The sequence below is a fragment of the Equus quagga genome, unplaced genomic scaffold (genome assembly GCF_021613505.1).
Source record: "Equus quagga isolate Etosha38 unplaced genomic scaffold, UCLA_HA_Equagga_1.0 146_RagTag, whole genome shotgun sequence".
NCBI lineage: Eukaryota > Metazoa > Chordata > Mammalia > Perissodactyla > Equidae > Equus > Equus quagga.
Window position 1 is genome coordinate 3,937,445 of NW_025796728.1, and position 26,696 is coordinate 3,964,140.

General features: G+C 40.0%; 1 protein-coding gene across 1 annotated transcript in view; it reads right to left on the minus strand.

Moving 5' to 3' along the window:
* LOC124232992 (gamma-aminobutyric acid receptor subunit beta-1) overlaps positions 1-26,696 on the minus strand; it is a 349,209-nt gene that overhangs the window by 19,495 nt on the left and 303,018 nt on the right. Inside the window, exons 6-7 of the mRNA XM_046649988.1 lie at positions 1,817-1,954; positions 1,560-1,712 (exon numbers count right to left, since the gene is read on the minus strand). Of these exons, the coding sequence (XP_046505944.1) occupies positions 1,560-1,712; positions 1,817-1,954 (291 nt within the window). The remainder of the gene's footprint in view (positions 1-1,559; positions 1,713-1,816; positions 1,955-26,696) is intronic.

Consider the following 26,696-nt stretch of genomic DNA (forward strand, 5'->3'; position numbering starts at 1 on the left):
TTGAAGATAGAAGTGTAAATAGAACCACAATTCATGACCTTGACAATTGTTACTCCCTACTGGGGACATCATCCAATGTCTTTTCCTTAACTATAGCATATACACACTCATGTTCACGTTCACATAATATGTGCAGACATATATGTATGATATGATAAACTGTTTACTTTTCTTAGCCTTGGAGTGTTCAAAGGTTGACAAGGGACTGCCAGCAGTGAACTTTGTGAGCATTATGTACTCAGTCATTAGAAATAAGCTGTAGAGATGAGAATTAGTCTAGGTGTGAAAGGATATGCTGATTATCTAACCCAATTGGATAGTCTCAGAAGAGAAACGATGTAGATGTCAGCTTAGCCAGAAATGATGCTCTTTTGTATTTGCGTGTGTGTGCGTGTGTGTGAATAGGCCCCAGAAAGTGATAACTGAAATGGCTCCAGGATCGAATAACGAGGCAGACCTGCAAATGCCCAGATTCATCAAACAGACATTACGTATTCTAACTTCCTAAGGAACCCTTTAAAAGTCTCAAATATAGCCTTTCAGCTTGCAGCAATTACTTAACCATAGCAAGATTAATTCTGATGTTTTTTCCGCCAGGAAGGAAACCATTTTTATTCTGTCCTGATCACGGATCATTAATACAGCTGATGAATTGTCTGTGCCTTATTCAAGTGCAGTGAGCTTCATTTAAGGAAGACTCAGATCGATACTATTTAATTTTAGTTAATATTCGAAAGATAGTATTTCCCAATAATTGACAAAACTTGTTAATAGTCGCATGGTGTAGCTTTCTCCAAGTCCGTTGAGAATAATATATTGTAAATGTTCGCCACTGTAAAAAGCAGGGATCAAAGAAGAAATTTTCACAAAGTTAGGAAAAATTAGCGTAATGAGAACTCAAAAATATACTCTAAGAAACACTTGTATAGTGTTTAACGTACTCCAAGATTTTTTAAAATTTGGTCAATGCTAAAAAGATATTACATTGTAAAACATTCACTCTGAAAGTACTAACACTTAGATCTTTTATTGTCAATGGTAATCTCATTCTTTGGCTTGTTATGAGAGAAGCCTTTGCCTATAATTCCTAACATTGGTTGGTTTTTTGTTGTTTGTCCCCTTGAGTGGATTCTGACTCCTAGAGACCCTGTGTACAGCAGAGTGGAACCCTGCTCGATCTTTTGCACCACCATCTTTTGGCACCATCTCAGATGATGCTCCACTGCTGTTCATAATGTTTTTGGCTTAATTTTTGGAAGTGGGTGGCTTGGTCCTTCTTCCTAGTCTGTCTAGTCTGGAAGCTCCACTGAAACCTGTCCACCATGGATGACCCTCTTGGCATTTGGAATACTGGTGGCATAGCTTTCAGCATCACTGTAACACGCAGCTGCCACAGTATGACAACTAATAGATGGGTGGTGTGGTTCCCTGATTGGAAAATGAACCGGGGCCACGGCTGTGAGAGTACCCAGTCTTAACCACTAGACCACCAGGGCAGGATTGGTTGGTTGTTTGAAGCTACATCCCACCAGCTCTCTGCAAGTCTGGGAATGCATTACCTAATGCAACTCTGGCTGCAGATGCATCATAGTTGATCCAAAAAGACACCCAGGACAGAATTGTAATCAGTGTGGAAGGCATGTAGGTTTGCAAAATGAAGTAACCAATGTTTCTCTTTAGACGAAAACTTAGTGACAGTCGTGGATATGCCCCTGAATTGGGGGAAAAAAAAGAAAACAATCAGATCATCATTTGATTGGAAACATCTTCTTCCTTTCACAGTGCCCCTGATTCATTTTGGAGGAAACATCCTCACCTGTTGTAAACTCCACTTTCTTGGACACCATCTTGTAGTCGACAATTGAAAACTGAGGAAGCTCAATTTTATTAACTCCGGTCACTGCTCCCTCTCCTCCATTCCAGTAAAACTCAATGTCATCAGTTGTATAGCCATCTGAAAACAAGAAATATAGCATAGTCAAACAGAGTTCAGTTGGTCTAGAAATTCATTTTGAAGACAGCCTGGGAGCTGGAGAGGAAATTCCCACCAAGTGATGGTAAGCTGGAGATGGCCTTGTCAGAAAGATATAGCCTTAGGAACTCAGCAGCTGGGACCAGCCAGTGCTCCTGTGGAGTTAGCTCAGATCTGTTGAGTCTGCTTCCTAACAGGTAGGAGGAAATGGGCTTCCAGGACTATCTGAACCTGTCTCTCTTCAGAGTCGTAAAAGTGCCTTTCTATCAAGTAACACAAATCGGATCCGTTAAAAATTTTGCAATGCCCATGGGATAAAAACAAACCAATTGTCTTGGAAGAAGAAGTGCTGATGCCAGGCCTGAGAGAAATTTCTCCCATGGACCTTTTTGGTATGATGAAAAATGCCTCGGTAACATCTATTTAGGAAGATGGCATGAGAGGTAAACTTTTTCATAAGGATAGATGGAATCAAAATAAGTAAATTTAGTATAAAAAATCCTTTAAGGAGCAAAGACAATATAGCCCAAATTTAAAGCTCTCTTCTTGTCTGACGTGATTGGGAGTGGGTTTTAGATGAGCATATGGCATACTCTTTGCTCACCTTTATACGGGCCTGGGGTGCTCTTTCATTCAGGCCAGTTCTTGTTAGGCTCCTCACATTTCACAAATGAATAGCTGTCCTGTTCTGAGCTAGACTGCACATGATTTTGCTTTTAGTTGGCAACACAGAATATTTGAACTGTAAGTATTTGTTAGGGAGGAATTTTTTAAACCCAGTATATAGAGATTCTCTCTGGAGAGAAACACTATTTATAGATCAAAGCTTGAACATGAACCTCTGCTCTTGTCCTAGTTTGGGGCTGGATTTACCTAGAGCATTTGACGTCATTATGCCTATGACGGCATTAACTTTATGGCCCTTGGATGGCCTATTTCTAGTAAGGAGTGAAAAACAGGGCTGATAGAACACAGCTTCTGTGTTCAGGGCTGCCCATCAACAGCACCTGCTTGCTCACTTCGCTTCTTGAGTGCTCTAGCATGATGTCTTTGCTTTACCTGCCAGGAACAACTTCTCTGGATCCAACTTCTCATCTTCCTAGCTATCCATCAGGATCCCTGCTGAAGCACAGAACACCACCACCTCTAATCTGGCAAGGCAAATCAATGAAAACTATATTCAACAATCCAACACACATATTTTGAGTGCTAACTATGTGCCAAGCACTCTTCTAGGCTCTGAGTATGTGCAGTGGGTTAGACTTGGCCCTGTTTTTCAAGAGGTCATGGTCTAACAGCAGTCTGGGCAAATTGTTGACCCGCGGGAGTTAGAGATGGGTTTGCAGAAGATTTGGCCGGATGGGTGGAGCAGGCCTGCCTGGCAGAGGAAATAACATGTAGGGCGAATAACATACAGAGAGAATAAGATAAAGGTAGGATGATGTCAGTGGGAACATGATTTACCTCATGAAATTTACTCAATAAGCAACTCACTTTTAGCAAGAACACTGGACTTTACAGGGCAAAGTTGAATATATACAAACACTATAAAATCCTCAAAGATTTTTGTACGCAAAGGTAAAACTGGGCCCAGAAGAGTAAAGTGATTAGGTAGCCATGATGGTGTGTAGGAAGTGTAGGCAGATACCTAAGGCAAGTAGTTTTGATTGACTTTCATCACCTCGACTATGTGCTTGCCTTGAACAAAGCGTGGAACCATGTTGAATTTTCCTTGGCTTATCTATCTTTCTCCCACCAGGCTTTGAGCAACTTGAAGTCAGGGACTGGTTCTCGTTAATTTTTGTATCTCGTTATCAAGCATATGCACTGTGTTCCCAGGATATAGTCAGTATCCAATGAAAGTTTGTAGAATATTGCATTCTTGCTTCTCATGATCAGGACTCCTGGCTCTGTGCTACCAACCATAACCTGACAACAAGGTACTAACCTATGTGTGTGTCTCTACTCATTCAATGAGTAGATTTATTGAGTGCTGACTATGTCTCAGGTGGTGGGAAAGTACTGGGGGTACAGTGTGAATAAAACTAATGTGGCTCCAGCCCTCTTGGAGCTTGCAATTTCACCTCAAATGTTACATATTTCACCAGAAAATTCCTTTCTGAATCCTTCTGTGGCAGGTATTCTGTGGACTGACTTCTCCTAGCATGTATTCTCATCTTTAGGAAAGCTAAAAACTACATTTTCCAGATTCCCTTGCAACTAAGGTTGTGGATATGATTTAGGTTCCCTGGATTAGATGGAGTAAGTGATGTCAGAGATGGTGTTTGAGGCACTCACTTTGTTGGTGCAGCTCAAACAGTACACATCACTCTGGAACCAGGAGTTCTGATTTTAGCTTTCTGTGGTCCTGGAGTCAACATGGTGGATGAAGCTACCTGATTACCAGCTTCCTGACTGGGATGGAGCTACCAGTCAGTACCCTTGGAGGGCCAGTCGGCAGTGTGGTTCTGGGCCCAGCCTAGAGCCTACAACTTTAGTCCGTTAATTTTGTAAGCACCACTTCCCTAAATTAAATCTCTTCCTGCTTAAGCTAGCCAAACGGGCTTCTGTTATCTGTAACAGAAACTAGATCATTACACTCTATTTCTCTTTTAGGGGAGAATTATTTGCTCCAGGTTTGGGATTACCAGAGCTTTTCATCACAACCTCTGCTGTGGCTTATACCAGCCATTCATTTGCTGTTTCTGTGCCTCCTAGCCTTCTTTCTACACCTTGCTCTGTACTGCTGGGGCTGGGCTCCACGTCTCCTGGCTTCATGTTAGGTGCTGTCCCTAAGAAGAGCTGCCTGAAGATTAGAAGGTGAGGGGGAGGGGAGGCTCTTGATTTGGCTCTGGCAGTGCGGTAGTGCCGCAGTTGCTGGTGATGGCTGCCAGGGCAGTGGGGTGTTTCAGACTCTCACAGCACCTCTTTTGGCAACTCCACAAACAACTCGAACAGTATGTCTAATAGGATCCAGCTGATTCAGACTCATGGCCTCTAGCACAGGGCTCTTAGCGGCTTCTGGCTTTTCTCCTTCAGCATCCTTTTATCCCTCCTTCTTTTGCTCTTCCAATCTTTGTAACTAAGTTTCTCTATTAAATTCCTTTTTGAAAAATCTTGAGTGGTTTCCTGCTTTCCTGATGGAATCTCATCAGTTACACAGCACATCTTATCAAGGAAATATTTCATCTGTTTACATATCATTTTGTTTATCTCTGCTTTTGTCTCCTCCATCCCTCATTATAAGTTTTTAGAAACAAGGACCTTATTTTATTCATTAAAAAAATTCCTGATGCCTAAAAAGATTCTATGTAAGTATCCAGTACATATTTTTGAATAAATGAATTGTTGAATATTGTTTGCTGTTTAAGAATTTTAAATTTATTGTCCCAAACTGGTAACCTGATATAGGTAACTTATTTGGTAGCATTCTTGAGCTGGATTCACGCCTTGATTATGATGATTGTCCTCAGAGGGGCCTTACAGGTGGGTCTGGGCACCAAGGAAATGGAAAAAGCTGCCTGTTCATTTAGTTTACTAGGTAGTAAATTACAACCTCAAGGTCATCTTTGAATTATAGGATCTGAGGGGAGAAACATGTAAGCAACGACTAGAGTTGAGAGTCCAGAGATGGTTTTCAGTTTGAGGTAGAGAGGGGAGAAGACAGCGGGTGGGCCAAAACAGCACCTCTCATCATCTCTCACTTCTGACGAATGCAGAACACTTCAATGTGATGCACAATAAGAGAGCTAGAATATGGCTATCAATCAATGCAAATTTTAACAGTATTCAACAATTTATATAGTCAGTAGTCTGGGTCTATATTTCCAAGATCACTTGCACTTTGTTTAACTAAAACCCATTAAGCTTAGTGTTCAAAGCACTGAGATAATTATAGGTGATTTGGGAAAGAAAAGAATGCTCACTCCTTTCGGGTAGACACTTGAGTGTTCATGGGAGCAATCATGGCAGCTGGATCCAAAGGAAAAAATAGAGGCCTAGAAATACACTATTATTGAAAGGTTAGGCAAGAGTATTTTGCCAAAGAAAGCGAATATCAGTTTACGCACCTAAACAACCTATTTGCCAAAGGTTTTCCTTTATGAACCAGTGACTTCACACAGCATCTCAAAGCTCGAACACTTGGATACTAAAGATGCTGTTTCCTAGCAACAATAACTACACAGAAGTTCTCAAAATTTCCTCGCAGCCCCTGGGGACTTCTTAGTGGTGCAGAAAGTGCAGATAAAATTAAGTTGATGTCAATGGATAAAGATGCATGAAGCTGGTACAAATGTAGAAGTATCTGGATGTTAGTGTTCCTCCTTGCTATTTGAAACACTCTATTTTGGATGCATTTTCTAATCTGGAAATAAAAATTACTCCACACAGTGCTGAATAGTTCTGGGAGGATGGTCTAAAATTGTTCTTAACTGTGTTTTAGATAATGGAGAGATTTAGCTTCTAATCCATGAGTGGGCATTAATAAATGTATTTCCCTTTGTGGAGAAGCCATAGCCTCATCTCAAGCTTCATGGTGTGAGGCGTGATTGACTTAGGCCAATTGTTAAAATACCATCCCCTTTGCTATGATGACTGGCTCAGGGTTAGGCAATAACCCAAATCTAAGACAATGAGGTCATAGCAGTCCCATGGCCAAATTAATTGCTTGGAAGTAGGTACGCGATCCAAGTTGGTCCAGTTCTAGAGAAACCCAGGACATGTGTTCAAAAGTTGCAGGAGAGATTTCCTTCTCTATTTTAGCTGTTTGCAAACAAGAAATGCTGAGTGGAGAGTGGCTGGTCCAGTTATAGGAGCCAATATTTTCCCTTCCTGTTTATGTCAGTCATTACTAGCACCAATTGAAGTCACCCTCATGATCAACATTTCCTTTCTGGTTAGAAAATGACCTATTGAAATAAATTTAGTAGTCTTCCACTCCCTAATTCCTCATACTATTTTCACAGGAGGGCAGAAATATTAGGAATTTATCAATATCTCTTCTCCTATAACTGTGTAGATCCTTTCCATTACAAGGTTACTGGATATTGGTAATGATGCATCTCAGGAGTAGATAAGAAAGCCAAGTGGGTCTAATCCTTCCAGTGACTCCAAACCTGCTGTAACACTTATTCTAAAGGCTACTTTGTATTCCTTTCTTAGATATCTCTTTACCTCTGTGATGTCCTAAGAAGCAGCAAACACACTATGGAAGCCAGATTTTTAAAGGATTTTCACAGTATTAAGAAGCTATACGTACAAATCTATGCAACAATCCACTTCATGTTTGACTTTTGACTCCTACCTGACAACTCACCATTCGAGTGATCATTCAGTCCCTAGGGATGGCCATCTCTCTATTTTCTCAGCCAACTCAATAGTTAATTAGGTTTCTAGGTAGTCATTAGAAAATAAGTCCTTATAACAAGCAAAGATTCGTCTTCTTGGAGAGCATTCACCACCTGATCCTTGTCTACACCTTGTGGTAAGAGAAAACAAACCCAGTACCTTTTCTACATGATAACACCTCCCAGTTTTGAGGATACCTCTCATGATCCCTTTCAATGTTTTCTTCTTCAGGCTCTGGTCCTCCCCAGGATACACTAGGTCTGCGAATCTTTTCTCTGCTCAGTAGTTTCCAGTATGCTTATATGCCCCTTGAAGAGTTAGAGCCCCAAACTGAGAGGTGGATGTGTTGGCCTGGTTTCTTCTACCTCTTTTTGAGTTATCTGGCAACTTTCCTCATTGGGTTGACTCACCCCCAAGATTAATCCTGCCCTGGTTGTTGAGCCACTCCTGACCAATTTAGGAATCAGGAAGTAGCAGATTTGGAATTATATCATGTCCTTCAGATTTGGAATCTTAGAGTCCAGGCATGTTTTCTGGTTTCATAAGCATCCCCTGAGATGCCCCCTTGTTTCTAGCCAGATCTAGGACCTGATGCACCAGGAGCAAGGTCAGAATTCTCAGTCTTCTCCCCACTCCAGTCAAGCCTTGGTATCTCCTGTTTGGCCAATATGTAAATTCCCAGAATGACCTTTCTAGAGTTCTGCTCCTTCATATCTGACTGCTTAATACTACCTAGTCCCTTAAACCTTGTCTACACTAGAGCATACCCATTTAAAGAATTTTGGACTCGAGGCACTTAGGTACTCTTAGAGACACCTTCCCACATTATATTAAATACATTCAAACACACTCACATCCCTCATTAAACATAATTTACATGTCACTATAAAAGCATTGGATTGCAGCTGACTTGCTAACATAATATTAGTTTTAATATTATAGTTTTCTTTGTGTATTTTGGAGCCAATAATTTGTTGAAGACCCTTGAGAAACTCATCGAATGTAGACATTTTACCTACAGTGCTTGATGGCAAAATGGCTTGGCTGGACCCCAGATACAAATAGGGCTCTAGTGCACTGCCTAAGATCTCCTTCTAAGCTTCCTTTATTTGGAATATAGCCAGTTCCTCTTAAATTTCACACTGGAGGCAATCCTGTTGCCATTATCACATCTCCTGACCCCAATTGTAGCCTGTCTTGACTTTGAAAATGGCTAGCCACCTGTAACTTCTCAAGATGAAATTACCTGCCAGGTTGGATCGCATGAAATAGCTACACCCTTGGGCTGTCCAAGTGCCCTCTCTGAGGCTGAGCCTCTGTCTGAGCCTTTTTGACCTTCTCTACTATTTTTCTGGCTCTATGCTGGTGAGATTCTTCCATGCTTTATGCCATGCCTGTTCTCATGATATTCTTGGTGTGGCTGGCTAGCGAAGAGCAGGACTTTTCTTATTCTAGTCACTGGTCTTCTATTAAAGCAGCATGAGTTCAAATTAGCTTTTTGACAGTCACATTACTTTTTTTTCTTTGACTCAAATATGGAATCTAATATTGTCCCCATTAAATTTTATCTAATTCAATTTGACTCGCTGTTCTAGCCTGTTGAGTTTTTTTTGATCCTTATTTGCTCACCCTCTTAGTTTCATGTTATCTTCAAATTTGATAAACATGCCTTTTATCATTATTCTCTTGATTAAGACAAATGTAAAATGGCAGAGACAAAGACAGAGCCCTGTAACACTCTCTCGGCAATATCCCCCTAGGTTGATATCAAAAGTCTTTAATCAGCACTTTGTGGAGTGGCACCATCATTTCTCCATTTAATATTTGCCTAATTGTTTTAGCCCGCAGTCTGTATCTATATATTTATCACATTTTCCTGATTCAATGATTTTGCAATCCTATAAATTAAGAAAGTGATGTCTGTTTTGACTTGTGTGTAGAGAAATCAAGCTGCCTCCGTAGATTACTGATTCTCCTTCTACAGGATCGAGGGCTGGAAACTTGGCCAGACTGAATCTCATCAGCTCAAGTGTCTTAGAATTTACCTTTCTTACCTTCTGGAACAACGGGATGGTGTATTCCATTCTATCAACACCAATAACCATTTTGTGTACTAATTTAAGTGTATAAGCTCATGATAGTAACCTTTCCTTCACAATATCCAGCTTCCTTTAATAAATTCTAATGGAGCTATATTGCATTAATTTTTGTAGATGCATATGTTTTAGGGAAACTATTCGTTACAGATCAGAATCAGAGTTGTTTTATGACCAAAATCAGTGGTAAAGATGGTCACCCTTGGAAATGCTAAAATCTTATTATTAAACATTTGTCTTATATGTTTCTTAACAATAAAATTTTCTCAGAACAAATGGCTACCATCCATCTATATTTTGTCTTAATAGTCAAAGAAGAGAATGTTTTATGTCTCAGAAAAAAAGCCTTACCCACCCATTGTTTCCTATTTATATTAGCAATCACAGAGTAGATTTTTCTGGGGTGCTAATGGTCAAATTTTCTTTTATAGTCTTGAAACTATTTTACATTGTCTATACATTTAATGAACATCCCAACTCCTCGCACCTTCCCTCCTTAAAAAAATAACTTGGGGAAAAGATGGAAATAAATTGGGACTATTAACTCCTGTTCCTAAGTTCTGGATCTGGGTACAACTTTCTCAAAAAGATGAATCTTATAGTATTGCAACTAAATAAAACATGTACTCTTTGCAGAGTTCTGTGAGAAATCTCTGTTCCAATATTGAGACAGACTTTTGCTTAATATTACTATCATGGAATGGAGCGGGCCCTGCCTGCTCAACTCACCTCAAATGAGGTCTTGGAGTTATTGTGATTGGATGTCACCTCTGCCAGTAATTTCCACTCTGGTTAAAAAGGAAGATCAAACCTCCCTCAATTTTGAACTAGTTGTTTGGTCGTGGGCAAAATCCTTTATGCCTGTGTTCTCTAAGCAGTGGAATGACCATATTCACTTGAACATATGAATAAGAAATTAACCCCATAAGCAGAGAATCTAAATTAGTTGTCAGTATCTGAATGTCTTTAAGATTGTTTTAAAACCCAATTTAAGATTGGATATTGCTTAAGAATGCCTGATCTATTTGACATCCTTAAAGGTGTGCATTACTGTTTCATTCAAAAAAATAAAAACAGGGGCCGGTCCTGTGGCCAAGTGGTTAAGTTTGTGTGCTCCACTGGGATTTCGCCAGTTTGGATCCTGGGCACGGACAAGGCACCATTTATCAGGCCATGCTGAGGTGGCGTCCCACATAGCACAGCCAGAGGCACTCACAGCTAGAATACACAACTGTGTACTGGGGGGGTGCTTTGGGGAGAAAAAGAAGAAAAAATAAAAAGAAGATTGGCAACAGTTGTTAGCTCAGGTGTCAATCTTTAAAAAGAAAAATTAAAAAATAAAAACCAAAATCAGGTCTAGTTTGGAGAAGGGAGTCACCGCTGACTTTGACAAGCACCTAATGTGCCACCTGTATCTTTATTTTCTAAAGTGTAAACTACTTTTGAGGTAAATAAAACCACAAACAAGTAAAAGTGGAAACCAAGGCAATTACCCAGCTAATTCAAATGCAATATTACTTTAGCCTTACAGTTCTGACAATGTTATTGTTGGCATGAAACCCCAGATTAGTAGTTTAGGTAATAACCTCAGTTACTAATTTAATTTTTATGAGAATGTTGTATCTTAAATGTGGAAAATTATTCATTATCTTCATGGTATTTTTATTTTGAAGAGTCATGCACATCCTAGTTGCTTGTGAATCCACCCTGAGTGGTTACTGAATTTAGTTTTATTTTATTTAAATTCTTCTTTCCTTTTTTTAAGAGGGTCACTTCACTGAAAAATTCTGATAAGAAATGGTGATTTGTCAATAGAGCACATGTTTTGGAGAACTCATTAAAAACCAAAATAAAATGCAAAACCCAAAACTCATCGAAACCTGTCATGGCAAAATATTTACAGTATGTTGTTAAGAGAAAACAACGTAAAAATATATATGTATGTGTATATATAACCAAGAATATATATGAAAATAGCTAATAGTTGTTACCTCATGTAGAGTTTCTTTGAAAAAGAAAACCCCAGTAAGTTATTTTTATGTTTTAGAAGTTGTCTAAATATATTCTGGAAGAGTCAACTTCACATCTGTGAAAATTATTTAAATGACCTGTAGAGGGCACTCAAGATCTTCCAGACTCATAGGCAGAGACTCAGGAGATCGCCTGAAAATTTTACTCCTTTCACTTGCAGGAGTTTTAGATTTTTCGTGACGATTTTAGCTTTGGATCACCAATTCTCGCAAGGTTTCATTTTAAAATTCATTTATGTTAAATGAAACTAGAACAATTGTGATTAATATACCTTGTCACAAATTCAGATTTTTTTGCAGGAAATATCTGTTTATATTTAAATACATGAAACTCTAATTGATTACTAAAATAACTATAACAAATTACCTGTTTCAGTATATTTAATGCTTACTTTATGATCTTTTCACTAACGTCTTGAAAAGCACAGTCTATGATATTTTAGCTATGCTTTTGAGTTCACAAAAATCTACATGTAGCAAATGATATCGATCCATTCTTCACATCTCTCAGTTATTATGATTATGCAGCTGGTAGCAATAAAATGCATTAAATTAAAAATTACCATTCTATTGGGTCAGAGTTTATTTTCAATTTTTATTGACTGATTTGCCCAGTTCCTAATTTCTTTTAGGTATCATCTACGTCTTTTAGTCTCATATCCCTTATCCACTCACACTCAGATGACATTTATTGAGACCCAATTAATTCAGTTTCTAAATGTGATGCCTTCCCCATTTGTGAATGCAAAGTATGTAGTCCCTGCCCTGGGTTTTCACAGATGTGTTGCGCACAACCAACAATAATAATATAGTACCAGGCTCTAGTATCTAAAAAAGGAGGATTTGACTTCCCAACAAGATAGCTTTTCTCTGGCAATTTTCAGCCATCTTCAAATGTACCATGTTTTTTGGATTTCCTCTAGGATCGGGTTGGACAGCCTTAGCAACGTTGAGGCCATGTGCTTTTGTGGCTCACAAACTATTGTACGTTCCTGTATAATTTCTTGGCTATTCAAACCATGTGAATAGAACATTGTAGAGCTGACAGTTCACAGTTGTTGGTATCTATAGCGTATCTACACTCATTCTCAAGCGCTAGATTGGTGTCACAGAGGTTATTGTGTTAGACCTTTTGGGCACATTAATATCTGTATTTTAAAAATTGCATTGTGTCTGGGCATGACAGGAAAAAAAACCTCTATCCGATTATTATTGGTTTTGCTGGAATTGATTTTTCACTCTGTGTAATTTGGCAGTTACATTGATGAAACATGTGGCTTGCTGCCATTTTATTTATATTGAGGGCTTTATTTCTGATGTCCATGAAATAGGAAGACAGGCAAATACAAATTTATCTTTGAAGCTGCCTGGTGTAGAAGTTTGGGAACAGCAGTTAGGAAAGGGCGTTGCTCTGTAGTTACTGCCTGATCTCTGGCCAGGAAGAAAACAATGATTATTACTTCCACTTTTCAGAGGGGAAAAATGAAAGTATAGACTCTCACGACCTGATTGGGAAAGCTGAATGCTTCCAAGTCTCTATCTGTGGAAATGGGGCCAATGACCTGCGTTACCTGACTCATAGGGAAGGTAAAAAATGTTGTTTTGCAATGTTACAGCTACAGAGTGTTTCTTAGAAGCAAGCTATCATCAAAATACTTGGAAGTATTACACAGGCATCACATGTTGCTTCAGGATGGGCTATAGCAGTGGTTCTCAACTGAGGGTGATTTCCCCCACCCAGGGGACACTTGGCCATACCTGGAGACATTTTGTGTTGTCGTGACTTGGAGATGGGTGCTACTAGTATCCAGTGAGTAGAGGCCAGGGATGATGCTAAACATCCTACAAGGATCAGGACAGTGCTCCACATGAATTATCCAGCTCAACACATCAATATTGCTGATGTTGAGAAAGTCTGGCCCACAGTTCTAGAATGCTGTGGTTGGTAGAATGGTTCATATTAAAACTATTGATATCGGTGATGTGACAAGTGGTTCATAATGATACCTAGATCTCATTCTAAATAGATAGAACTTTTGGGAAAGGAAGATATAGAATCATTCTGTAATCAAATTGTAAATAGAACTTCATTTTATGATCCAAAGGTCTCATGCCCACCCCTGGCCTAGACAATAAGACTGTGGTCACACAGTACTGAGGGAGGCTAGTGAGAAAAGTGGCCCTTGGGTAACCTGACTAATAAACATGGCAAATTCTTGGCTTTTTGGTTTAAAAGATGCTGGCCTGAAAGTCAGATAGAAGGACGTCTACACATGCAAACTTTCTGAAGAGTTCTCTTCACCCTGAACTTCCCCCACACCTGCAGTCCTTAAAGACACTTCAAGGAAGGGAAGAGGAAGAAGAGAAGTAAAGAGGAAGGAAGAGTGAGATGTGAATTTGGGAAGCCCTGTGTCTGCCTCTGTCCCTTCACGCTGGTTGTAGGCCAGGCTAGACAGCCTCTTTAAAGTTCCTCAGTTGAGGAGACCCTGAGCCTTAGGCTGAAGGTGAGCAAGCATTGTAGAGAGAAGGCTTTTCATTCCACCATTTGGCAAAACAGGCAGTATGCTCCGTTAAGGCTGCAGAGTGCCAGAGACAACTCCGTCTGAGTTTCTTGTGGGTTCCTAACAGTGAAGGAGGATTTCAGAGGGTTCTGGTTGCAGACACGCACTGGGAGAGAACCTGTGGTCCAGTAAGAGATCTCAGAATTCCCTCACTGGAAGGATGCAGCATGACAGTTCCTGCCAGGGATCAGAAAAAGACCCAGTTAAGTCTTGGGCACCTTACTAGTGCTACGAGATTTGGGTGGGAGCTAAGTCAGCACCCACAGAATGTCCAGTTGCCCTTGGAGTGAGACCTGATTTCACCTGTGCTGAGACCAGACAGAACAAATTACCTCTGAAGTCAGAGGCTGGCCCGGGACCTGACAAACTGAGCTTGAGAGGTGAACAACCCCTCCCCGAGCCCCTGGGGTCATGTATCTGTAAACACCTCCAGATCTTAGAATCATTCCCAGGGGAAGAAGTGGCACAAAGGGGAGAGAGTGCCAATCAACTAAGGCACATGCCCTCAGCTCTCCTGGTGGCATTGACTCTGGTGCTCCCTGAGCTCACTGTCCATGCCAGGGGGAAGAGCAGGGTGGAACTGCATTTACACCTGAAGTGTCTGAGAAAGTGCTGAATTTGAGAGAGTATATGGAAGTTAATAGAATGAGCCATATAACCTAAAATTAAATTAAATAATGGAAAATAAAAACTACTTTTTGACACAGTTTAGTTTGCAGACTGAAATTCTTGCCTATTTTAGCTGTATCTATGGGAAAAAAGTACAGAGATTATGAAGTCTAGTGCCTCATACCCAATCACTATAGACTATCCAAAGGCCAGTTTAGAATTCTAGCAAGAAGACATACAGTTAGATTCCCACGAAACAACGTAGCTGGGCTTAAGGAGTAGATTGAATTACGTTTTCTCCCCAAAGAATCTCCATTTTGATCTTTTCAATTATGTAGATGGGTGCTCAATTTCCAGAAGTTCACGTTACTAAAACATGGATTTTTAAATAAAATTGTACTAGAAGAATCCTTGATCATAGTATTTTTATGCTATATTTTCAAATTCTTTAGACATAATTGGGTTTAATCCATATGCTGTGGACCACAGGACCCTGAAAGTGAAGATAATGCTGCCTGCTTATCTAGATCACTTTGGAGCAGCCAGTTCTTTTTACTAATTTTCATTTCAAAAGGAAGATTTTTGGCTAGATTACTTTTCTAGACCTTAGAGCAGTCATTTCTCCTGAGAATTCTTTGAGAAATTTCCTATAAATATTTATCCTTAAAACTACATTGCTTGGCTACTCCTCCCTTATTAAAGATTACCTTTCACTAAATGGTGTTACATGGCTGGCAAATGTCTGTTGACACTTAGTTAGGCGTTCCATCCAGTAGACCTTTTAATTCCAAGGCAAGTGATACACATTGCCACAAGAAATTCCAGAGAAATTAATATAAAAAGAACATATAAAGCAAGTTAGACATTCTACTCCAGAATAGACCCTGGAAATAAATACTAATGATTAAATAAACATCTATATAAAAGCATCCGTGTGCTCTTGTGATCATAATTATAGCTGCCATTGATCTTGTGTCTTTTATGGGTCAGATCTAGAGCTAAACATTTTACATATGTGATCGCATCATTCAATCCTTAGGAAGCCTTATAGGAAGAAATTATCACCATCATAATGATTAGGATACTGAGGCTTAGACAGTTTAAGTAACACGGTCACAAACCCTATTAGGACAGTGTTTCCACTGTTAGTCTGTTTCCAAAATCTTTCCTCTCTACCACACGGCCTAGTTTCATACTAATTAACTTATACTATTAGTTCGTACTTTTAGTTTCACGTTACAGAAAAAATTACTTTATATCCTTTTAGGTTGAATCATCTGAAAGTGCTAATATTTGACCTTTTAGGGACCTAAAATGACAATTTCATATGGTTAATCTTAGTATAATACAGTATACAGTGGCTCAACTCAGTTAAAATTGTGGGTTTGGGCACCATGAGAGTCTGTGGACTCGTTTTGGTCTATTGCCTTATTCATGTCACAGATTGCACTGCCAATCTGTAATCTTGAATAGCATGAGGTGTTTGAAAAGCTATGCATAAGTCATTTTGAATCCATCACCCGAGGAGAAAAAGATGTCAAAGCAGCTCTGCTGTGATGGAGAGAAACACATGTGGAATCCAAAGCCTGGATTCTGGTCTCAGCTCTGCCACTGACCGCTTATGACCATGCCTAGTCTCAGCTACCCATTCTGTGAAATGAGGCTAATCGTAACTACCTCACAGAGTTGTGAGGATTAAATAACTTAATTAAAAAGAAAAACATTTCTTGCATACCTACTATGCCCAGGCATTGTGATGTGTTTTTGGGATAAACAGATGAATAATATTTTTATCTCAAAAGAACTCATCGTCTTAAGAGAGATACGATAAATAAATAAATACAATATGATTTTAAAGGTGCTAAAATAAGAGAATGTACAAAATATTACAGGAGCATCGAGGAGGAAAGGCCACACTCACCCATAGAACACAATCTCAAAAGCAGAAGCTCATGTGTCTTGTTTACACTCTAATAAGCCTTTACTAAATATTGATTGAATAAATGAATGACTCACGGGGGTTAAAGAAGAAGATTAGGAATAAAACTTCACTTTCTTTGGCTCTTCCATTTCCTCTCTGCCTTTTTGCTGCTCAAATCATGTCAGCCTAGCTTGTATCTCCATTCCTCTCATAAACCTCCTTCTGCAATAGCTTCTTTTTAGGTTTTTTTGTTGTTGTTGCAATTCAACAAAGATGAAAAGTATATTCTTGGTGTGATTTTAAACTGGCAAGACTAGGAAATATTTCCAATGCCCAGCAAAGAAAACAATCAGCAGAGTGAAAAAGCAACCTACGGGATGGGAGAAAATGTTTGCAAATATACAAGGAAGTCATACAACGCAATAGCAAAAAGCTAAATAACCCAATTAAAAAGTGAATGAGGGACCTGAATACTCGTTTTCCCAAAGAAGACATACAAATGGCCAATAGATACATGAAAAGGTGCTCAACATCACTCATCATCAAAGAAATGTAAATCAAAACCACAATGAGATATCACTTCACACCCATTAGAATGGCTATCATCAAAAAGACAAAAGATAGTGTTGGCAAGGATGTGGAAAAAAAAGGAACCCTGTACACTGTTGGTGGGAATGTAAATTGGTACAGCCATTACGGAAAACAGTGTGGAGTTTCCTCAAAAAATTAAAAAGAAACACTTTATGATCCAGCAATCTCACTTCCAGGTATACATCCGAAGGAAAGGTAATCAGTATCTGCACTCTCATGTTAATTGCAGCATTACTTAAAATAGTCAAGATATGGAATCAACCCAAATGTCTATCAATGGTTGAGTGGATAAAGACAATACAGTGTGTGTATATATATATACTCTCTCTCTCTCTCTCTATAGAATATATATATTTATATACACACACTATAGTGTGGAACAATGGAGTGTTATCTAGTCTTAAAAAAGGAAATTCTGCCATTTGTGACAACATGGATGAACCTGGAGGACATTATGCTAAATGAAATAAGCCAGACACAGAAAGACAAATATTGCATAATCTCACTTATATGGAATCAATGTTTGCTTAACTGCCAAATTAACTGGGCCCTTTTTAACCTCTCTTACCTGATCTTTTAGTTGTGTTTGTTGTTGCTGATTACTTTCTCTCAGAAACCCTCACCTCCTCTCACTTTTTTGAGATGACATTTCTGGGTTATCTCCTTGTCTGTCTCTGAGAGTTTCCTGTTCTCTTCTTGGGATTTTCTCTCAAATCAAAAACTCTGATTTTCCTTAGAGAACATCTTACTCTTCTTGGATAGTACTTCCAGTCTTGGTTTTAACTATTGATGATGATTTCTAAATCTTATTTCCAGAATATAATTCTCCTTTGAGACTTAGACTTGAAATTTCTAACAATCTTCCTGTCATCCTCAGATGAAAATTCCTTCAGCACATGAAACTCAAAATGCTCATCATCTCATCTCCCAAACATTTTGTCCCTCTTCTGGAACCCTCACGCTCCCAGTTTGTGCACTATCATTCACCTAGTCACTTGTGGGAGACATCCTTGATTCTTTCTTCTTCTTCACTTATTGTGAATGGTATTACCAATATTCGGTTTTCCTCCCATTCCTGGACACACGGAAGATCACATTTCCCAGACCCCTTGCAATTAGTCAGGGCCATGTGACTAATTCTGGTCAGTGGGCTATAACCAAAAGTGACAGGTGTTACTTCATATTACTTCTTCACACTCTTTTCCCTCTCTGTCACGACCCAAGAAGCTCTCTTTTCCAGATGGTGCTGCTATTAGGTTATAGAATCTCCATCAGATGGGTCCCTGAGCGATTCTGTGGAGAAGAACCCCTCCTCTGCATCAATTGATGATAGACATTTAGTGTAAACAGGATAGAAACCTTTGTTGTGGTAAGTCATTGAGATTTTGATGTGTGTTTCAGACTGCAGCATGACCTGGCTCTCCCACTGATAGATTTACCTCATCCAATAAATAAAAACGTCTTTCAAATTTCCCATTTTCTACCTCTGTTATCTTAATTCTATTCATGATTGCTTTCCTGGATTGCTTCCACAGCCTCCTAGCTGGGTTCACGAAATACTCTAGTTTTTATCCTTTTAAATTAATCTTCTACACATCTACCAAAGTGTTTAATTTCAAATACAAATATGACAATGTCACTCCCAGCTTGAATCTTTTAATGATCCCTCATTACCTATAACAGTAATTTTTAAACTTTGTTCCCTGGAACAGTTAATTGGTGTTCTGGAAAAAAATAACTGCTAAAAGACTAATGTCTCCAGGTTCAAGAAGATTGTGCACTAATGAAGACCATCTTGGAGGTTAACTAATGCACAGGACTAGGATATTAAAATATCATGTGGTAAAGAAATTGGTATAACTTGTTTTAAATAGTCCTTTTCCCCAATAATTAGAACCCTACCCATTTTTAGAAGAATGCCCTTTAGCATCAGAGTATCAGAGTACTGTCTAAGCCCTTTCCCTGGAGGCTCTTTATGATCATCCTCTGGCTATCTGCCCTTCCAGCTTCTTTTCTTACCACCTTTTGCTTCACAATTTATGCTTCACCAACATTAAATGTGTACAGGTCTTGCATACCCCGTGCGTGGAAGAAATCTGTTTTTGGCAGTGCTGTTTACTTTAACTGGAATGCCATGACCCCAGCCCCATGCCAGTCACTCACATAACTTACTGTCAGTCTTTTAAACCGCATTCAGATGATGTTTGCTGCAGGAGACTGTCGTGCAAGACCTAAGACTTCATATATTATGTGCTGCCTTGACATCTGGCGAAATTAAGAAGGCCCTGATCAGCTCCTGCAGATAAGATCCTCTAGACCACTAACTCTCCTTATCAAGGGGACCAGGCACAGGTCCTGCTTATCCCTGAATAATGGGTTTCAGTTCCCCGCCAGCCTGTAGAATTATTCAAACAAACCAATCATGTCCATCCCCCCCAACCATGGAAACCAGGGATGCATCTTACCCCCTTGATACTACAAAGCCTGCCTCCCACAGCCCCTGATTATTCACTCTGTTCCCAAGTGCAACCCTCATGTGGCCTTGCATGATATATTGTGTCTCCTCTATGTGACTAATAAACTGCTATTGATGTCTTCTGTCCACCATCAGGTGTTGCATGTTCAGTCATCCCTATAACCCTAAGGCAGGAATCCCTGTCTTGCCAACAGAATGAACAGAAGTCAATTAAAACAGAGATCTTCCTAGACACCATGCCTCACAGCTTCCTTAGTGCAACCTGACCCCACAAGCTCTCTCTATATGTCTTTCCTTGCACATGCCACATTTTATTGTAATTATGTCTTTATGTGTCTGTCCCTAAATTAGATTGTGAACTTCTTGATGTCAGACACCAAGCCTTACTTACCTAGTGTCTTGTACATTGTTGCCACAATGCTGCTTATGAATCTGATGAAAATATTAAATAATGTGTCTTATTGGCAATTGTTACAAGTCACAGCTCAAGACTCTACCAGGTTGATACTGTCCTTATTCTAGAGATGAGGAACTTGAACCTTAACTGAGTAATTTTCCTTAAGACCACACAACATCTTGAGGCACAGATGGATCTTAAATCCAAGTATGTCTCCTAAGACTGTCATCTTTATATGTAGACAGATATACTGCTCAGTCATGAGTTGGTGATGTGACAAATGACTTGGTGATGTGAGTGACACTCATGCGAGTGTGACCTTCCCTTTGTCTACAAATTGGTGAGTGGAATCCAAAACTAGGCAAAAGAGAGGCAAAGTCTCTCACATTCTGAAGATAACCACAAATGGCTGGGACTCCATGTCCCTTCCTGGGTGTAGTGAGAGGGAGCAGACACTGGGAAAAGCATTGATATGTGGCACAGGATTGCAATCACTCACCCATTAAGCAAAGACTATTTTCTCCCTTTATTTATGTTCCTCCTCCCAATATCTAGTCCCAGAGAGGAAGGCAGGCTGACAGCTCATGACTCACCCCTTTGCCTCCTACTGCAATTCCTTGGGCTCTGCGGGCGTGGGGAGGAGGGAGAAGGCTGGGGGTGGCAAGAGATTGGAATTTTAAACATGACTGAATTTTTTTGGTAAATAACTGAAAGTGGCCAGAAAGTTGTGGAACTGGTTGACATACAAGGATAGAAAGAGATTCATTGGCACGTTTCAGACCAGGATGGGAGAAAAAATGAAACTTCTTGTTTGTATCCAGCAAGTTCTGACTGTTCAGTAAACTGCTCACCTAAGCAGATTGGTAAAGGGAATTGCTTCACATGAAGCGAACTGAACTCAGTCAGTGGAACGTGGAAGAAGGTTTTGTCTACTCCTTAGGGGTACACCTGAGAACTTGTTCCTGTCCACTAATTACGATCCCCTTATAAGCAGCTTTGTGGTGTCCCTGGGATGTCAACCCCCAGAATTTAGAGGCAACTACTTGCCTCTGCTTGGAGGTAGACCCTGGAAGGACAAGCAGCTGAGCACTGCTCTCCATCTCCACTGTTCCAGATGTTTACCTGCATTGGCACACAGAACACACCTGCACGATCATTATTGTGAGTGCCACCATAAAGCCTCTCATGAAGTATCTTTAAACTAAAGGTGAATTACCAGGATGCAGAAAGATTTCCTTACCAAATTCTAATCAGCCGTTTGTGTAAAGCTTGAGGACAAGAAGGAAATTATGTGTGTGTGTCTTTTTTATGGTATAGGAAATCAGGCTTGGATGAGTTACTTAGGAAATTGAAGAGAAACATCTCTATGATATGTCTATATTTAAATTTGAGTTTTTGCTGTTTCTTTTAGTGTGGGCTGTAAATACATTGAAAAAGAGAAAAGAAAGACCACAAAGACAAAGTCACAAAATACTACTCTTTTTTGCATATTCATGGTCAGTCATTATTCTTGAAGTTATGAAAAATAAGCATTTTTCCTACTGCCATTTTATGGAATGCTGCTGTCTTCACTTGTGAGTATTATTATGTTTTCATGACTCCAGTCACCACACAGGCTTGGAAGGGGACAAGGTTAGATCAGAAGGGGTTCTGGCTGGGCAAAGTATGTCAGAACTAGAAGGGAATTTGGAAATTGATTGTCTCACTTTACTAATTGGAACTTAAGGCCCAGAGAAATTAAGATTTGGCTGAGCTCACACAATTAAGTTGAGGAATGGTAAGTTTGAAATTAGAAAAAAGAATTAGATGAGGATATGGATAGATTTGCCTGTTGGCTTAATAACAGTTATTGCAAACTGCTACTGCTTTAATTCTAGGGAATATAAACTTAACTGGGGAAATTATTTCTTTTGTAGAAATGTGTGTGTGTGTGTGTGTGTGTGTGTGTGTATTTGTATAAACAGAAAAGGCAGAAAAGTGAAGAGGTAATTACGTATTGCAACTGAGGCCTAGACACAACAAGAATAATTTAGTGACTAAATGAGTCCAGATCTTCACTGTACTGAAAGAAGGGCCTGAAGCTCAGAAGGACCACAATTTGCTCATAGTCACATGGGGAGTTAGCAGCAGAACAAGATCAAGAACGTGGTCCCGCGTTCTGTGCTCTCTCCACTCAGCTAACCGCCTATATTCATTCTTTGGTAGTATTGAGGACAAATTTAACATTCCCTAAAAGATAATAAAAATTTATTTTACTAAAAGTGATCAACTTAAACAATGTTAGTGGTCATAGACCACTGAGACTATTAGCTTTTATAAGAACACAGACTAGGGTCTGAAGCAATGTATGTTGAGAAAGCAGGTCAAAGCATGGAGAAAAATCACTTTGCCAACTGCAAGAATCTACTGTGCTGGGAGCTTCTGCCTGGCTCCCTGTAAGATTTCTGGGAGGAATGAGAATTGTCCTAGAGCATGGTTTCTCAGCCTTGCCAATATTCTATTTTGTGCTGGATGCTTCTTTGTCATGGGGATCTCTCCTGTGCTTGCTAAGATGTCTAGCAGCATTCCGGGCCTCTACCCACTGGATGCCTGCAGCATCTCCCCTCTTTGTCTATGACAATCATAAATATCTCCAGACATTGCCAAATGTCCCCGGGGGGCAAAAGTGCCCCAGTTGAAGGGCCATTGGCTTAAAGTGTTAGGCCTGAGCCCATGGGTGCTCAGGTGTAGATAACACCAACTAAGTACAGGGCCAGGAGACTGGAGAAAGTGAGCACGGCAATTCTTGACACCTTCAATTACAGGATGTTTATTTATTAACTGATATTTTAGTCGCATATACACACAAGCTGGCGTTGAGGTGCTAATTATGGGACACTTTTTGAGTGTCTACAAAGGGCTTCAGGTTTTGGGTGGTAGTAGAGGTATGACACTGGGCTTGGAGCCTCCACTCCCAGAGCACTGTCTACCTCCTCCGTGCCTAACCTTGGCCAACGACCTAGGATTCCAGGGTCCTAGCTAAGAGGCGAACCTTACCTGGTGTGACAGAGACTGCTCAAAGGAAATTAGTTGCCCTCTACTTCCTTTCCCCACCTTCCTGTGAGCTAGAATGTGGATATGATCAGCCAGTCTTGACCATGTAGAAAAGGGAAACTGCTTAGGGGATGGCACACAAGATGAGAGGAACTTGGTGTCTGGGTATTCTTTTGGACCAGAGCTATTTCCTCACTGTGAGGAGAGCTATTTCCCACGCCTACCTTTGGACTGTTATATAAGGAGAAACAAGTGTCTTGTTTGAGCCTGTGAATTGTGCGTTTATTTCTCTAGTAAGTCAGCTAGTCTGTGTCTTACCTAGTATGGCAACATGACAAGATGAACACTGAGTTTAAGGCTGAAGACAGGAGGGGAACTACAAAGAGTGGTACAATGGGACAGCAAAGGGCTTGATTGGAAAAAAGAGAACGTAAAAGGCTTTCTAGGAAAGCATAAGGTTTACTGGATGAGACTTCCTGTATTTATTGACTCCCTTCAGGTAGAAGGTCAATTATTAACGCATCCCTTTTTGGGATAGTTGAAGGTCTCTATGAGCAGATAAGAGAAGTACAATGAAGTGACCCCTTTTCTGTCAGGTTGAGAGGTCTGCCTCCCTAAAGCCACCTTTGGTAGATAGAGGAAGCTTTGCCTTTGGCTATAAATTATTTATTGAGCTTCTGTCAGTTCCTGGGATGGTGTGCTCGTGTGGGATACAAACAGGTATTAGACACAGTAGCTCCCTAAAGGTGCTTACAGTCCAATCACGGAAATCTAACTTACATTAAGAGACACACACTATAAAGTAGCATATGACAAATTCACTGGTCAACAGTAAGGTCTCTAGAGAATAGTGCTTCAAATGAGTTTTGAGTGACAGGTGATAATAATGGTAATGCCTACTAAAAATATAGCACACGACATGTGCCAGCAGTATTCAGATAAGCAGAGAGGAGGATAAAAGACATTTCAGGTAAGCGAATAAAGAGGCTTGGAAGGAAGGAAGTCAGAATGCACATGGCGGGTGGGACGAGGTTTTGCTGAAGGAAGACTTCAGCAGCGCTGGGGTTTGGACACCTTACACGGCTTCGGTAGCTCAGGTTATACCTCACTTGCAATGCCATAACCTAATGGCACAAAACCTCAGAAAACATTTTAATAGTCTAAAGAGCAGTAGAAATTGAAATCTGCCAGCACACGAAATCAGTCAGGTAAATCGTGAAGCACAACTCACAGTACGATTGTTCCCTGACAGTGTAAACCGTGTAACTTTTCATCATGATACAAGCTAAAGTCAAAGAAAGATTATGAGTTGTTGCCTCATGGAGAAGTCCACCCCGCCAAGTGATGTTCTTCTTCTGTTATTGAAGAATACAAGGAGAAAATGTTTCTGGAAAGTGGGGGAGGTGTTGAGATTCTTCCCGTTCCCCACTTCATGCTACTCCTCCAACGCTAGTTCTCTCTGTAGTGGTGGATAAAGACTTAGTTTGGAGCCAGACTGTGGATCTTAAATAGTTGAATTTATCCCATAGACAAAGAGAAGCAATTGAGGCTTTTAAAATCAGTGGGTAGCATAATTAGGATGTCTTTATAGAGAAATTAATCTGGTTGCAGTGCTTAGAATATATGAGTGGAGGACAAAACCAGAGGAAAAGATGCTAGTTAAGATTTTTTTTTGCAATAATTCATGCTGATGTAATTTGAGGGCCATTAGGAAATGTTCTGCTACCTGGGTGAGAGACAATTCATTTTCTGGCAGAGATTAGTTACGGGTATTCGCCTGCATGCACACTGAAGAGATCTGGGTCTTAGGAAAATGGCTCATTATACACGTAAGTTGGGATAGAGGAGACAGTCAGACACATTCTAGATAACGCAATGGCTTTAGGAGCCTGGAGGTATGTCAAACTGGGGATCTGTGGGCAGCCTATGGGTAGTATGAGGGCAGTGTGTGTAGGGTGAGAGTGCCAAAGTTAAATTTGCCTATGACATACTTCTACCTACTGTGTCAATCAGGGTCCCAGTAGGAAACAGATGGCACACTGTTGTCGAGGAGTTAATAAAAGGGCTATTTACAACCCCAAGGACAGGGCTAAGAGAAACCAACAAGGGATGGCTAAGCATCCCAGAGCCAGTGACCATCAGGGGGCCAGATACCAACCACTCCTAGAACTGAAAGGTCAAGAAGAGAGACTAGACTCCCTGTGCTCAGAATCCAGAGGGAGTAACTGCAGGAGAAGGCTGTCCAGCAGAAGCTGTGGCCTTGGTAGAGGGATGGAGTCCATCCATGGCAGTGAGGGAACCACAGGAGTAAACACCTTGACTCATTCTCTAATATCCTGCCCATGCCTCTCATTGTTAAAATCAACCAGAAGGTCGAGGGCAAGAAAACCTGGACACAGTCCATAAGTCCACCTCCTAGAACACAGAACAGGAGGGAGAAGGGTAGAGAGAGATGGAGTGGGGATGGGAGAGGAGCAAAGGGAAAAGTCTAATGTGAATCTTCCTGGGTTGTTAATCAATACAACCCAGGATGGGAAGAAATGATCCCTCTCCAAAATACCTCTCCAATGGACCTCCTTTTAAAATGAGAGGTGTCCTGGAAATGGTAGAATTAAGCGAATGCAAACTAAGTGGCAATTAGTTAATGAATGAATAATAGATTAAATGGTAGGAAGATATTGAAAGGACAAACAAACAAAAAGACAAAATAGACTCTATCTTTTGCAATTTTCCCTGGGGCTCTCCATACCTTAGCTACAGAGGCTTCATCTGTGCTTCTTACCATAAGCAGGTGTGGAGGCTGAGCCGAGGGCTAGAAAAAAAAAGGACTTTTTTCAGATGAGGACTGGAGAGGGAAGGATGGACAGAAACCAAGGATACTAGGAGCTCATCTCTTTCCCCTCTTTGACCTATGGTCTTTGTTTCCTTATTACATCAAGAATATATTCTGAGGTACAAGTCAGTATCTCAATATTGTTTTAGAATCTCTTGTTGCCATGGTGTATGTTGACTAATTCATTTTTTCCCTATTTCTATTTTAGTTTATTCTGCTTACTTATTTAATATTCTTCTTTTTCCCTTGTCTTCACTTTCTTTCTCAAAATCTTTTTTTCTGTTCTAAGGAGAAAACAAATCTTAAACTGTCCTGAAAAGAGTTTATGCTCAACTTCTACGTATTGCTTTTAACTTGGATTTTCTCATTTTATCTTTTTTTTTCATCCTCTGACTTTCATGTTTCCAGATTTTTATCTCATTGGTTCTAGCCCTTTTATGTTTTTTATTTATACTGGTTTTATCTGCAATCTTTTATACCTCTTCTTTTCATGGTTGGATTTTTAAAAAATCTCTTTTTCAGTTTTTCTTTTCTTCTATTCTTTAAGTTTTATCTTTATTGCATGTTATATTTTTTAGGCTTAAAATTCTGCTTTATTTTGCCTTTTAATTTTATTCTTAGCCGTAATTTTATGCTTTCATTTGACCCTCGAATTTCTTTTCTACCTTTTTCATTTGACTGTAACTTTCCTTCTCTTCCTCCTCCTCCTTTCCCTCATCTTCCCCCATTCCTCCCTCTCCTGCTCCCCCCACTCCTCCTCCTCCTCTTCCTCCTCCTGCTCCTCTTCCTCCTGCTCCTCCTCCTTCTCCTCCTCCTGCTCCTCCTCCT